Here is a 16451-nt window from a genome sequence, read left to right on the forward strand (position 1 = left end):
AGCAGCAGCTCGGTTCCAAACTGTATTGTCCAGAACCGCTCGCCCACTCCGGCCGGCGACTGCAGATGCTAAGTCCCATAGTGCTCAGAGCCATTTGAACCTCTTGAATAAATCACCCACTTTTTCTCAAATTATGTGTACATGTACATCATGTTTAATGATTTCCGTCTCATTCGGATAATTCCTTTATGTTATGTCGTTTTTTGTCTTCGAGTGCATATGAAAACTCGACAGTTCAGTTATTTTGAAAACGAAATTTTAGAATCTTGTCCTCCATCTTCAGTGGGTAAATTTCTGAAGGGGTCTATGGTTTGGACAGGAGAGCCCTGACAAGTTGAAAATTGGAAATGATTTCTGACCCGTCATAACTATGACATCTCGCTCTATGATAGCTCTCGTATTACAGGAAAAAATGGAAAAGTTGTAATGCACTGTTGACTGGGACACCCAGATGGGTAGATGCAAGCAGCGAATCGGAATAGGTTTTCTTCCCCCGCACATAACGGCCTCTCTCCTAGCGCTGTATGACAATTGCTTCTCAAATGCGAGTCATTGTTGAGGGTACGCGATTACAATGGCTGTAAAAAGGAAGATAAACCAAGTGCTGGCAAATAGACTGTTCCTTTCAAGCAGCACACAGTCGGATCACCATCAACAGTGTCACATACCTTCAGTTAACGAGAGAGTTTTGGAATTTGATCCAGGGCATTGGCTCAAAGTCTGATGGTCAGGAATCTTTCGTTACCACTGCTCCGCTTCTTGGTGATCAAATACTGTCCGTAAAAATATGTTCCATCTTCATGAGGACTAGAAGCAGTTAACTCCGAATTACTGTACGAGTATTTTAGTTTAAGGGACGTGTGCTGCCTGGTGGTTCGTCGGAGTAATTACATTTCGTTTGAGCCGGTCGCAGTGGCATCTGTTTCGTGGCCTGCTCAGTCTCCAGACATGACATCAATGGGCTGCTTCGTCTGGAGGCATATGAAAAGCCTAGTTTACGAGACTCCGGGCGATGACATGGGTTTCTAGGATTGTCACAGCCGCGGAAATAGTACGCAACACTCCATTTTGAGTGTGTCAGTTGATGGTGCGTTGCTGTACACACTACTGTGATCATGGAGATCGACTTTTGAACAACCTTCAGCTCCATCTTCGTACATACTCCGCAAGCCATCGTACGGTGCGTGGCGGAGGGTGCCTGATACCGCTACTAGTCATATGCCTTCTTGTTCCACTCGCAAACAAAGCGAGAGAAAAACGACTGTCTATATGCCTCCACACGAATTCAAATTTCTCCTATCTTATGTTTGTGGTCCTTATGCGAAATGTAAGTTGGTGGCAAGCCACCTTCCAATTCCATTTCTCTAAGTTTTCCGCGGAAAGAACGTTGGTTTCCATCCAGGGTTTCCACTTGATTTGAAGAAGCTCCTCAGAATACTCGCGTGTTCATCGAACCTAACGATGACAAATTGCTTCGACTTCCTCCTTTAATTCGACCTCATAGGGGCTCAGACTTTCGAGCACTACTGGAGAATGTACCGCCCCAGCTTCCTATATGCGGTCTCCTTCACAGGTGACATATTCGTTCCTAAAACTCTTGCAATAAACCAAAATCGGCCATTCAACTTCCTTATTACAATCATTTCATATCACTTCGCAACGTTACTCCTAGATACAGCACTACTGGCCATTAAAATTGCTACACCACGAAGATGACGTGCTACAGACGCGAAATTTAACCGACAGCAAGAAGATGCTGTGATATGCAAATGATTAGCTTTTCAGAGCATTCGCAGAAGGTTTCCGCCGGTGGCGGCATCTATAACGTGCTGACATGAAGAAAGTTTCCAACCGATTTCTCATACGCAAACAGCAGTTGACCGGCGTTGCCTGGTGAAACGTTGTTGTGATGCCTCGTGTAAGGAGGAGAAATGAGTACCATGACGTATCCGAATTTGATAAAGGTCGGATTGTAGCCTATCGCGATTGCGGTTTATCGTATCGCGACATTGGTCGAGATCCAATGACTGTTAGCAGAATATGGAATCGGTGGGTTCAGGAGGGGATATTCGGAGCGCCGTGCTGGATCCCAACGGCCTCGTATCACTAGCAGTCGAGATGACAGGCATCTTATCCGCATGGCTGTAACGGATCGTGCAGCCACGTCTCGATCCTTGAGTCAACAGATGGGGACGTTTGCAAGACAACAACCATTTGCACGAACATTTCGACGATGTTTGCAGCAGCATGGACTATCAGCTCGGAGATCATGGCTGCGGTTACCCTTGATGCTGCATCACAGACAGGAGCGCGTGCGATGGCGTACTCAAAGACGAACTTGGGTGCACGAATGGCAAAACGTCATGTTTTCGGATGAATCTAGGTTCTGTTTACAGTATCATGATGGTCGCATCCGTGTTTGGCGACATCGCAGTGAACCCACATTGGAAGCGTGTATTCGTCATCGCCATACTGGTGTATTAGCCGGCGTGCTAGTACGGGTCACCTCTTGTTCGCATTTACGGCACCTTGAACAGTGGACATTACATTTCAGATTTGTTACGACCCGTGGCTCTACCCTTCATTCGATCCCTGCGAAACCCTACATTTCAGCAGCATAATGCACGATCGCATGTTGCAGGTCCTGCACGGGCCTTTCTGGATGCAGAAAATGTTCGACTGCTGCGCTGGCCAGCACGTTCTCCAGATCTCTCACCAATTGAAAACGTCTGGTCAATGGCGGCCGGGTAACTAGCTCATCACAGTACGCCAGTCACTACTCTTGATGAACTGTGGTATCGTGTTGAAGCTGCGTGGGCAGCTGTACTTGTACACGCCATCCAAGCTCTGTTTGACTCAATGCCCAGGTGTATCAAGGCCGTTATTAGGGCAAGAGGTGGTTGTTCTGGGTAGTAATCACGTCAGTTCAAGTATAATATATTTGTCCAATGAATACCCGTTTATCATCTGCATTTCTTCTTGGTGTAGCAATTTTAATGGTCAGTAGTGTATTTAACCGACGTGGCTGTGTGAAGCAACACATTACTAATACTGTATTCGAATATTACGGGATTTTTTCCTACTCATCTACATTAACTTACATTTTACTACATTTAGATCTAGCTGTCGTCTATCACACCAACTAGAAATTCTGTCTAAGTCACGTTCGTCCCTTCTACAGTCGCTCGACAGCGACTCCTTCCCGCACGTTACAACGCCATCAGCAAACCGCCCCACATTGATCCTCACCCTGTCCGTCATGTCATTTATGTACATAGAGAACGACAGCAATCGTCTCACGCTTCCCTGGTACAGCCCTGAGAGTCTCTTGTCTCTACCGAGCGAGGTGGCGCAGTGGTTAGACACTGGACTCGCATTCGGGAGGACGACGGTTCAATCCCGCATCCGGCCATCCTGATTTAGGTTTTCCGTGATTTCCCTAAATCGCTCCAGGCAAATGCCGGAATGGTTCCTCTGAAAGGACACGGCCGACTTCCTTCCCCATCCTTCTCTAATCCGATGAGACCGATGACCACGCTGTCTGGTCTCCTTCCCCAAAACAACCAACCAATCTCTTGTCTCTAGGAACACTCGTTATCGATCGTGTACTGGGTACCATTACGCAAGACGTTATTTAAAGGTAGAGTACTGCGTTTGTTACGTGCTGTATTGTACAGATTTAACACAGTGTGATAAAAGCGTACACATTTCATCTGAGGACTGTTGTAGTGCTAGCTTTTCTGTGGTTCGTTTTGGTGACTGCGGCCGGTAGAACGCCACCCTCAGGCATGTTTTACCGACACCGACTACGTAGGCGAGAACCTTTGCTGGAGAGTAAGGTCATCAGCAGGTGACAAAGGACAGCTGTTAGCATCCAAGTGTGAGAATTTTCGCGGCAGCCATGATCCACGGCGCTGACCTTAATTCTCGCGTTACGTGTGGGTGACGACACATTGCGCAACTTCCGCGGTCGCCTTCTTAGGTGCTGTTACATCAGTAGTATTCTATGAACACCACAGAGATGGGTTTCTGTGATGTGTAAGTGAATCAAGAATGCTCCTTGGTGTCTTATATGGCGAGAGGTGGAACATGCAATACTCTCAAGAACATTGTCGAACATGATCGTTTTGTTGGTCTAGGTGCTATGGTGTGGGAAGGCTCAAATGGTTCAAATGGCTCTGAGCACTATGGGACTTAACGTCTGAGGTCAGCAGTCCCCTAGAACGTAGAACTACTTAAACCTAACTAACCTAAGGACATCACACACACCCATACCCGAGGCAGGATTCGAACCTGCGTCCATAGCGGTCGCGCGGTTCCGGACTGAAGCGCCTAGAACCGCTCGGCCACACCGGCCGGCTGTGGGAAGGCGTTATGTTGCATGAACGTACTGATCTCGAAATATTTCATCTTGGTTCACTGACCGCTCAGTGTTATTGTGACACTGTAGACCTTTGCAATGCCCATCTTTTCAGGGCTCTACCCGGCTGTGTATCTATTGTTGTGGGTGACAACGCACGACCGTATCAAACAGCACAGGCGAAGGAAGTCTCGCAACGAGAGTGTATTCGGCGCATGGTCTGGCCTGTCTGTTCCCCCAGAGTTAAATTCCATCGACTACGTGTGGGATGCGTTGATGAGAGGTGACCAGATGGACCAGCGACCATGCATCAGTTGTTAACCGCTCTGACGGAGGAATGGAAATGACCTACCACAAGAACTGCTTGCCAACCTTCTGGCTAACGTGACAGCACGTTGCAGGCCATGCAGTGCGGTCCGTTGTGACCACATACCCTATTAAGTACCATGTCCCACCTTTTGTAATCTCCAGGCTCCCATCATAAATCGTGGTGACTTCAGTGTAATTTTTGTCTTTGAATAAAAGAGTCATTTCTTTTCGCCTTACAGTTTATTTCCCTCATTTACCTTCGGTACTACACTGAAGTAATTATTTCTAAATATGGTCCAAGTTTCATCTAGTTATGTTACTAAGCAGCGACACATCATGCGAAAGTTACTTTCATCCTCAAGTTTCGCACACCAATGTTCGAGGGTAAGTCAATTATTATCCGCAGTTTAGTTAAATTTTTGGTTATTTTGGTAGTACTGTCGTTTTACGTTGATGAGCATGCTTTGTTTATTTGTTGTTATATCTTTTCAATTTTCAAGCTGCTAGGTTTGTTATATATGAAGCCTAGAATAAAATGATAAATAAATCGACACCCTAGCTGCAAACAGGTGTTGATATACATCATTGGGGACAGGTGGGAAATGTGTGCCACGACCGGGACTCGACCCTGGAATCTCCTGCTTACATGGCACACGCTCTATCCGTCTAAGCCAACGAGGGAACAGAGGATAGTTCACCTGCAGGGACTTATCCCTTGCACGCTCCCTGTGAGACCCACATTGCCAAGATGTCCACACCACTACATTCGTAGTGCGCCCAATAGACAGGACTTGGTGGATTAATCTGCCACGAGTAATGAGTGTCATGGGCAAACATCTATTAGGCGCCCTACGAATGAAGTGGTTTGGACACGTTGGGAATGTGGGTCTCACAGGGTGCGTGCAGGTGCACACTATCCTCTGTAGCCTCGTTGGCTCAGATGGATAGAACGTGTGCCATGTAAGCAGGAGATCCCAGATTCGAGTCCCGGTCGGGGCACACATTTCCAACATGTCCCCAATGATGTGTATCACCGCCTGTTTGCAGCTAGGGTGTCGATTTAATTATCATTTGTGCTAGGTTAGTTTCGTTATCTCTGCGGTGCTGTTGATCGTGGCTGCTCCGCTGTCTGTTTGCACCAAAGAAGAGCAACGTTCAGTGATCCTTTTTTTGTGGTCGGAAGACTTTCGGTACAGTGCGGGAACAGTGTTGTCACAACGGAGTGTCTACGAATGGATTGAAAAATTCCGAAATGGTCGCACAAGTGTTACGCACGATGAAGGAGCCGGACGACCGCTTACCGTCACAAATGAAGAAACCATTGGGCGGTCACATGACATGATTCTCTTAGACAGACGATTAACTATTGACGAAGTGGCACATTTTCTGAAAATTAGTCACGGTACTGCTTACGAAATCATCCACAACAGCCTTGGGTTTCATAAAGTTTGTGCAAGATGGGTCCCAAAACCACATTTTCATAAACAAGCGCGCTTAGACATCTGGAGAAAACCTTTGGATCGTTGTGGTAACGAAGGGACGACTTTGTTAGACAGGATCTTTACTGGTGACGAAACATGGACCAACATTACGAGCCGGAGAGTAAACAGCAGAGTATGGAATGGAAACATCCAAATTCGGTGTGCAAGAAAACGTTCAAGACCCAACCGTCCGCGGGAAAACTGATGCTTATGGTTTTTTGAGACGCACAAGGTCCAGTACTGGAACATTATGCGGAAAGGGGCAGAGCAATAACCAGTGTACGTTACAGTGAGATGCTTACTGCTAGGCTAAAGCCTGCAATTCGAAGCAAACGCCAATGACTGCTGACCAAAGGTATTGTGTTGCTGCCCACTTTGTTGAAACGCTCCAGAAACTCAAATTTGAAGTAATGGATCATCCTTCATATAGTCCCGATCTTGCCCCTTCTGATTATCACCTGTTTGGTCCACTCAAACAAGCCTTAAAGGGCCGTCGATTTCTCTCGGACGAAGCAGTGAAAGAAGCGGTGCATCCCTGGTTAGCAGCTCAAACGAGAATCTTCTTTTATGAGAGCATCAGGAAGCTTGTACAACGATGGACCAAGTGTGTTGAAACGCAAGGAGACAATGTCGAAAAATGATGTTCTTGTATGTTTCCTATTTGATTACAATAAAATTTTATAACTACTCTGCGAATAACAATATCTGTCTACCGCCCCCGGTAGCTGAGTGGTAACCAGCACGGTAGCTCAGCGTGTTTGGTCAGAGGGTAATGTGCCCTCTGCAATAAAAAAACTGAGTTAATAGATCAACAACGAACTTAAATGGATGTCTTCCGACGTCCGCCCCGAGCAGATGCAACGAACAAAAAAAAAAAAAAAAAAAAAAGTTGTCTGCGCGACAGACTGTCAATCCGAAGGACCCGGGTTCGATTCCCGGCTGGGTCGGAGATTTTCTCCGCTCAGGGACTGGGTGTTGTGTTGTCCTAATCATCATCATTTCATTCCCATCGACACGCAAGTCGCCGAAGTGGCGTCAGATCGAAAGACTCGCACCAGGCGAGCGGTGTACCCGACAGGAGGCCCTCGTCACACGACATTTCATTTTTATCTGTTCGTTGTACCTACTGTTTTTTTCCGACGGTGAGCTGTTGCAAAATAGCATTTCTACGTCTGCTTCAAGTAGATATTATTGGAAAGTTAGTAGACAAAGTTAATGCAAAAGTGTGTCTAGTTTTCAATAATTAGTGGTAGAGGTATGCATTACTATGAGGAAACACATTCTAGATAACGGTAGTAGACCAACTGATAATTTCTCTTCATTCACAAGTGATAGTGTTTAAGGTGTTAGGTGAGATGATATTGTAGTTGCCGCATAGCACATGGTAGGTTTACAATAGCCTATTACCTAGTGAACTGTCGATCGTCTGTTTGTTTTCAATTAATCCAAATTCATTCAGTATTAAAACATTACAAATACCCAGTATGAAGCTTCATCCTGCAGCGGAGTGTGTGCTGACCTGAAACTTCTTACCTGATTAAAGCTGTATCTAGAACTGGGAGTCAAATTTAGAATCTTCAGGACAAGCGCTCTACCGAAGGTTCGAGAACAGTTACTGGCGCAAGTAAAGGTGTGAGGGCGGGTCGCGAGGCGTGCTTGAATGGCGCTTGGCCACGAAGGGCATCGAATTTTAATCTGCCAGGATGATTCATTACGAATACCTTTAAACTCGTCTGCAAATGGCTCCAAGCAAGCCCTGTACGGTACGTTAGGCAACACCCATGGTCACGTCCATTCTGACAGTAAGAAGATAACGTTATTGCACGTGTTAAAGAAAAGCTCGTGTTACGTGTGATGAAGTACAAGCGTTAAAGCTTGTATGTATTTCAGTGTTCGATACTATTGGATTCACTGCCAGCATGCGCAGGCACAGCGGTTTCAGCACGAAGGGTTGACATTGCGGTAACGTGGTGTCATTGTGACGTTCAGAGAAGCGATTCTGGCAGTGGTGTAACATCGACGTGAGTGACCTACCCCTAGTTTGGCCCGACACGTTCTCTCGCGGAGCAAGTGACATAGTTCTTCAATTGCGTGCACAATGACCGCTTTGTTGTGATATTGTGGGTGCAAAGAGGACTTCCTGTTTCGCAAGAGATCGCAACAAGACTTAGCACAGGACCTGACTGAAAGGTGCTAGGCCACTACTGTTGCCGGTGGAATAAGTAGCTGCGTTTCACTAGCCACAAGCAGTATTTCTGCCGAATTTCAGCGAAACACCTTGGATAGAAATACTGTAAATGCTGCTACTTAAAGTTAGCCTTGCACAGACCTTACGATAGCACAAGCTAACTACACTAGTAGTTATTTTCTAACGTCTTCGGAATGAAAGTTCATTTATCACTAGGTTTTGCTATCGCAGCAAGATAATGTCATAGTATGTGACAACCTGGTAAAACTACTTTCAGAGCATCATGTATTAACAACAAGCAGCAGTGGGAAAAATACTGGACGCCGGTTACCATTGTACACTTTCCCAGTCTTAATTGTCAAATTGGTTCACTTTCTCAGTGTTAATAGACAAATTCAGAAATATATTCCTTCACACATACATTTGTTCTCTCTTTCTTCCTATTCATCTATTTCTCTTTTTATTTTGCTTTCCTTTCTCTTGCCTCCATTCCTCACTCTGTCTCTCTCTCTCTCTCTCTCTCTCTCTCTCTCTCTCTCTCTCTCTCTCTCTTCCTCTCCCTCCCCCTCTCTCTCCCTCTTCCACATACCTCTCTACTTCTCTTCTGCCCTCTTTCTCTCCGTTTCTCCCTCTCTCTCCCCTTTTTATTCTCTCCCCTCCATTTTCTCTTTCCATTCTCCCCCTCTTTCGCTTCCTCATCCCCATCCTTCCCCCTTCTCTATCTCTCTCTCTCTCTCTCTCTCTCTCTCTCTCTCTCTCTCTCTCTCTCTCACACACACACACACCTTCCATTTGCACTTCGTCACACCTCTCTCCTTCCCTCCATCACTCTCTAACCCTCTCGTTCTCCCTTTCTTCGCTACTCTTCCCTCCTTCCTTCCCTCCCTCTCATGAACTTTTTCTCACCCCTCTCTCCTGCCTCTCCATCACCCTCCTCCACTTTCACCCCCTCTCTCTTGCTCCAACTCTCAGTACCTCTCAAATTGTCTTTCTCTCTTTGTTCCTCTGACTGTCCCTCACACACACACACACACACACACACACACACACACACACACACACACACACATGCGTACAGAGAGAGAGAGAGAGAGAGAGAGAGAGAACGACAGCAATCTGCCATTTCTATCCAGATATAAGCATTTACAGGCAGATAACAAGGTGGCGTAGTGGTTACTGCACAGGTCACATCACAGATACATCACCATCACGAGTGTCACGTCTTCTCTTTGCCTTGGCGACACTGCGAGTGGTTACCAGATTCAGGCAGAGGAAAAAGCGTTATTTCTGGTGGTCAGTAACTACTTTCTTGTTGGTAAAACTCTGACGACGGATCATATTCTGGAACCAGGTACCATATGGTTGAATGGCGACGCAACTGCGTTTATTCTGGACGTAGTCAATGGAGATGGGTAACAGATTGACGACACCATCTGTTCGTATTTTTACAGCTAACGAGCGTGGGGTTGGATAATTTTTAAAATAAGATGAATAATTACCACCTTGAAGCTACGATTGCTATGTAATTTTACTTGAACGAAAGAACTGACTATCGTTTATGATATTAGTTTCATAGTGTCAACACATTAAAAATAGTTCAAATGGCTCTGAGCACTATGGGACTCAACATCTTAGGTCATAAGTCCCCTAGAACTTAGAACTACTTAAACCTAACTAACCTAAGGACATCACACACACCCATGCCCGAGGCAGGATTCGAACCTGCGACCGTAGCAGTCCCGCGGTTCCGGACTGCAGCGCCAGAACCGCTAGACCACCACGACCGGCGCGATTCCGGACTGAGCGCCTTAACCGCGAGACCACCGCGGCCGGCGTCAACACATTAAGAAAGTATAACATAATACACTTGTAAATTTGGAGTGACCTGAGGAAAAATAATAATTCTACATCTTCTAAACCTGTATGCTCGATGCCAATCAGTTTTTGTTAAAGACACTTTTCGTGTACTTTAATTTTTTTTTCTAGTCCATTTATATTTGCACGGTATTACATAGGCGTCGATGACGGTAGGATAGCTAACTTAGTACAGCGAAAATAAATTTCTAATTCTGATTCGCTGTCAATATGTAATACGGTATTATTAAATGAACAACTGAGAAACAGCCAGGTAAAGATATATTAATTTTTTTCTGCAATTCCACTTTTAATTATTCCTATAAACTTATTCTTTTATCAAGGTATAGGCTCTCGTTCCTTCATTCATTTTGGAATACAGGAGTTGGGTTCATATCGTAAATATTTCACGTCGGCCGACCCATTATTGTATGTCACAGTTCAACTTTTCTTGAACACGTCTGTTAAACATTAACATGTTTTGCACTCAATGGTACGAACCTGGTATATGAGATACAATTACTTACACGTCTACGATAAGTCTGCTAGATCATCAGAAGTAAAAGCAACCTCGGACGTACCTCAATGGAGGCTCATAGGGCTACTGCTGTTCATGGTCTGTATAAATGATATCGTACACTAAGCTAGGACATACTTGAGATTATTCGTGGATAATGCTGTTGTATTTAGGAGAGATGCAACGACAGAAAGCTTCAGTGATATGCATGTAGTCACGTCAAGGAGTGAGTTACTGGCATTGAATATTAACGTAAATAAGGTAACACATAGCGCTAAAATAGATGGAAAGACCGAATACTGTTAGATTACACTATTGACGATAGGTCACTGCAAACAGAAACAAGCGTAAAAATCTACGACCACACGTCCCGACTGACCTAAAGCGAAACAGCACATTAAGCTAGTTGTACGACAAGCGGATATAAGGCTAAGAGGGATTGGAAGTACGAAAAGTGGATGTACTTTATCAACGACAGAACTGAACCACAAAATACTAGTTCGACCAATTCTTGAATATGGCTCTTGGAGAAGATCCAAAGAAGAGCGGCGCGTTTCGTGACGGGTTCTTGCAGTAAGAGCGAGGGTTTTGCGAGCACGTGCTTCAAAATTCTGCGACAAACGCTACAACAGACGCTTTGTGCGTGACGGGTTTAGTTCAAATGGTCCAAATGGCTCTGAACACCATAGAACTTAACATCTGAGGTCATCAGTCCCCTAGAACTTAGAACTACTTAAACCTAACTAACCTAAGGGCATCACACACATCCATGCCCGAGGCAGGATTCAAAACTGCGACCGTAGCAGCAGCGCAGTTCCGGACTGAAGCGCCTAGAAACGCTCGGCCACAGCGACCAGCTTCAAATTAAAGTGGGTGCGTATGGTGTATCATCTTACTTGTGTGACTGGAGTCGTGATTCCCTGTCAGAAAAGTGACAGTTCGTAATAACTGACGGAAAGTCATCAATACATTGTTTGCAGATGCTGTCATTTACCGTCTTATAAAGTCATCCAAACTAATTGCAAATTGAATTAGACAAGATATCTGTATGGTGCGGAAAATGGCAACTGACGCTAAATCATGATACTGTGAAGTCATCCACATGAGAATTAAAATAATTCGCTAAATTTCAGTTAAACAAGTGTCAAAGCTGTAAACTCAACTAAATGCATAGGGTTTAGATAAATGAATAAATTATAGTGGAACGATCACGTAGATAATATTGTTGGGATAGCACGCCAAAGACTGCCTCTTATTGACAGAACACTTAGAAAGTGCAGCACGTCTAGTATAGAGACTAAAGAGACTTCCACCACGCTTGTCCATCTTCTTCAGGAGTGTTGCTCTGCTGTGTAGGATCCGCTAGAGACGGAACTGACGAAAGACTTTGAGAAGTTGAAAAAAGGGCAGCATGTTTTGTTCATCAGGAAACAAGGGAGAAAATGCCGCGGATATGATACACGGACAGGGAAGGCAGTCATTAAAACAAAGACTTCTTCGCTGCGGCAGGAACTTCTCATGAAATTTCGATCACATATTTTCTCCCACGATTGCAAAAAATATTTTGTTGGCACCTACTTACATAGGGAGATACGATCATTGTAATAAAATAAAAGAAATCAGAGCACGCGCGGAAAGATTTCAGTATTTGTTTTCCCACGCACTGTTCGAGAGTGGAACTGTAGAGAAATGTCCACAGCTCGTGGTCTCACGGTCGCGTTCTCGCTTCCCGAGCACGGGTCCCGGGTTCGATTCCCGGGGGGGGGGGGGGGGTCAGGGATATTCACCTGCCTCGAGATGACTGGGTGTTTGTACTGTTCTCATCATTTCATCAACATTCCTGAGACAAAGTTGGGAATTTGTATGGGCGCTTATAACTGCGCAGTTGAGCGCCCCACGAACCAAACATCATCAATATGTAGAGAAATGGCTTGAAGGTGGTTGGAAGAAACATCTACCAGGCACTTAATTGTGAATTGCAAAGTAATCACGTAATTTTGGATATAGAATGGCTTGCAAATGGTTCAAATGGCTCTGAGCACTATGGGACTTAACATCTGAGGTCATCAGACCCATAGAACTAAGAACTACTTAAACCTAACTAACCTAAGGACATCACACACATCCATGCCCGAGGCAGGATTCGAACCTGCGTCCGTAGCGGTCGCGGGGTTCCAGACTGTAGCGCCTAAAACCGCTCGGCCACTCCGGCCGGCAGAATGGCTTGCAGAGTGAGGATCTAAACGAAGATATGATACGTTGTACAGCACTTAAATATGTAGAACACGAAATATTTACAAATGCTGCTCACAACATCTGTCTACCAACTACAAGAAAGGTAGGAAACGGCAGAAACTCCTTTTGGCGATCTATAGTGCCTATTCCATTATGTGATTCGAGAATCATTAGCTGGGTTGAATTATCGACTAAAAAGCATGGTGTTTTCGAAAGTAGACTGTCCTCTGCGGGTCGAGTATGTTGAAAACCGCACCTGGTCTTCGGTGAGGTTGTAACGGAACCTATTAAAGACTTTACTTTACCGAAGAATGCAATACCTTCCAAATTCAACCAGTTTAACGAGTATTTATGATTATAGAAAAGTTATTGTGTATGTTAACAATGACTGCATAACACGTCTCCATAAACAGTCAACGCTTTAAGTTATACTGAATAACTGATCCACACAAAAGTTAATATCACTTGAACACTGATACAGCAAATGTCATCATGTAAAAACACTAAGTTCATCTTAAATAATTAATATGAAGTACGAAAAATAGTGGCCAACTTACGTATTTTGGATCTCCTTAAATAAAAATCACCCTGTGAAACCTATTTGTTCACTAGGACCGTTTTCACTCAGTATTCACGTAAACACTCCTGTTTTAGACGAAAACCAATGTAGTTATTATTAATTCATGTTATTTACTTATTTATGCAAATTAGAGAAGTCAGTTGACCAACTTATAAAAAACGGCCTTTTTGTAACAAAGAATTATTCTGTCAAGTCAACAAATCTGTCTGTCATTTTAATAACCTGTTAAATTATGTCACTCGATATAAATTAATAACTTTTCTGCACAAATTACGATAACAGATGTACATGTGACTTATAAACTATATCTCTTTTTAGTAGTACTTTGACAAGATTATAAATACAAGCAGCAAGAAGGGTCGGGAACGGAGTCTAAATGTCACTTTTGTATAGTGTATGTGTGTTATTGTTCGAGGTGGATAATCATTGCAAAGAACATGTAAAAGAAATGCTACTTTGTGTTGTGTCATTGTCTTTGGTGCACAGTGGAATTAAGATGGCCACCAGAGTAATAAATATTTGAAGTTTAAATATTTGTTGGTTTCTACATAAACATCTACATCTACATCTACATGACTACTCTGCAATTCACATTTAAGTGCTTGGCAGAGGGTTCATCGAACCACAATCATACTATCTCTCTATCATTCAGCTCCCGAACAGCGCGCGGGAAAAACGAACACCTAAACCTTTCTGTTCGAGCTCTGATTTCTCTTATTTTATTTTGATGATCATTCCTACCTATGTAGGCTGGGCTCAAAAAATACTTTCGCATTCGGAAGAGAAAGTTGGTGACTGAAGTTCCGTAAATAGCCCTCGCCGCGACGAAAAACGTCTATGCTTTAATGACTTCCATCCCAACTCGCGTATCATATCTGCCACACTCTCTCCCCTATTACGTGATAATACAAAACGAGCTGCCCTTTTTTGCACACTTTCGATGTCCTCTGTCAATCCCACCTGGTAAGGATCCCACACCGCGCAGCAACATTCTAACAGAGGACGAACGAGTGTAGTGTAAGCTGTCTCTTTAGTGGACTTGTTGCATCTTCTAAGTGTCCTGCCAATGAAACGCAACCTTTCGCTCGCCTCCCCCACAATATTATCTATTTGGTCTTTCCAACTGAAGTTCGTAATTTTAGCACCCAGGTATTTAGTTGAATTGACAACCTTGAGAATTGTACTATTTATCGAGTAATCGAATTCCAACGGATTTCTTTTGGAACTCATGTGGATCACCTCACACTTTTCGTTATTTAGCGTCAACTGCCACCTGCCATACCATACAGCAATCTTTTCTAAATGTCTTTGCAACTGATACTGGTCTTTGGATGACCTTACTAGACGGTAAATTACAGCATCATCTGCGAACAACCTAAGAGAACTGCTCAGATTGTCACCCAGGTCACTTATATAGATTAGGAAAAGCAGAGGTCCCAGGACGCTTCCCTGGGGAACACCTGATATCACTTCAATTTTACTCGATGATTTGCCGTCTATTACTACGAACTGCGACCTTCCTGACAGGAAATCACGAATCCAGTCGCACAACTGAGACGATATCCCATAGGCCCGCAGCTTGATTAGAAGTCGCTAGTGAGGAACGGTGTCAAAAGCTTTCCGGAAATTGAGAAATACGGAATCAACCTGAGATCCCCTGTCGATAGCGGCCATTACTTCGCGCGAATAAAGAGCTAGATGCGTTGCACAAGAACGATGTTTTCTGAAACCATGCTGATTACGTATCAATAGATCGTTCCCTTCGAGGTGCCGGCCGCGGTGGTCTCGCGGTTAAGGCGCTCAGTCCGGAACCGCGCGACTGCTACGGTCGCAGGTTCGAATCCTGCCTCGGGCATGGATGTGCGTGATGTCCTTAGGTTAGTTAGGTTTAAGTAGTTCTAAGTTATAGGGGACTGATGACCACAGAAGTTAAGTCCCATAGTGCTCAGAGCCATTTTTTGAACCTTCGAGGTGTTTCATAACGTTTGAATACAGTACATGCTCCAAAACCCTACTGCAAACCGACGCCAGTGATATAGGTCTGTAGTTCGATGGATTACTCCTACTACCCTTCTTAAACACTGGTGCGACTTGCGCAATTTTCCAATCTGTAGGTAAAGATCAATCTGTGAGCGAGCGGTTGTATATGATTGCTAAGTAGGGACCTATTGTATCAGCGTAATCTGAAAGGAACCTAATCGGTATACAATCTGGACCTGAAGACTCATTATTTATCATCAAAAGCACATCAAAAGCAAGGGACCTCATCTTTTTACCCCTAGACAACCAGATTTAGAGCCAGCATTAGCTTCGAGACACAGCAGCGATCCAGCAAGCAGCAGCGATTTCCACAATGCATTTTAATGGCGCCAACCTAACATCAAGTGCTAACAAGCTCCGTAAATGGGAGTGAAATAGTGCGATTATAGCAATATCTACGACTAGGCGACCGTTATAACGTCTTGTGAAACGTCGAAAGAGCGTGGCCCGGTGCCTTACCGTTGAGGTCGCCGACTCCGTCGCCGTCGCTGTCCTTGAAGGACTTGGGATAGATCTGGTAGACGACGCCGGACTGCCACCACGCCAGCTGCTGCGCCGCCGCCGACGCGGCAGCGGCCGCCAGCAGGAGGAAGAGGAGCGCGGTGCTGGGGGCGGCCATGGCGGGCGCGCTGGCTGCACTGGCCACAGGGCCCGCGGGCACCGGCTTTATGTCGCGGCCGGCCCCGCCTCGCGGGCCGCCGCCGCCGTCACCTCCGCCGCGTCCCACCGCCGTTATCTCGCCTGCTGGCCGACCGATCCCCATTACTGCTCTCAACACTACGTAATGTGATCGAGCCGGTAATACACTACTGGCGATGAAACTGCTACACCAAGAAGAAATGCAGATGATAAACGGGTATTCGTTGGACAAATATACTATACTAGAA

The 16451-nt window shown here is 45.0% G+C and overlaps 1 protein-coding gene across 1 annotated transcript in view; it reads right to left on the reverse strand.

Moving 5' to 3' along the window:
• LOC124799287 overlaps positions 1-16183 on the reverse strand; it is a 292389-nt gene extending 276206 nt beyond the window's left edge. The window contains exon 1 of the mRNA XM_047262901.1: positions 16024-16183. Coding sequence (XP_047118857.1) covers positions 16024-16183 — 160 coding nt within the window. The remainder of the gene's footprint in view (positions 1-16023) is intronic.
• Between the last annotated feature and the right edge of the window lie 268 nt (positions 16184-16451).

This window comes from Schistocerca piceifrons, chromosome 1, assembly GCF_021461385.2.
Source record: "Schistocerca piceifrons isolate TAMUIC-IGC-003096 chromosome 1, iqSchPice1.1, whole genome shotgun sequence".
Lineage (NCBI taxonomy): Eukaryota > Metazoa > Arthropoda > Insecta > Orthoptera > Acrididae > Schistocerca > Schistocerca piceifrons.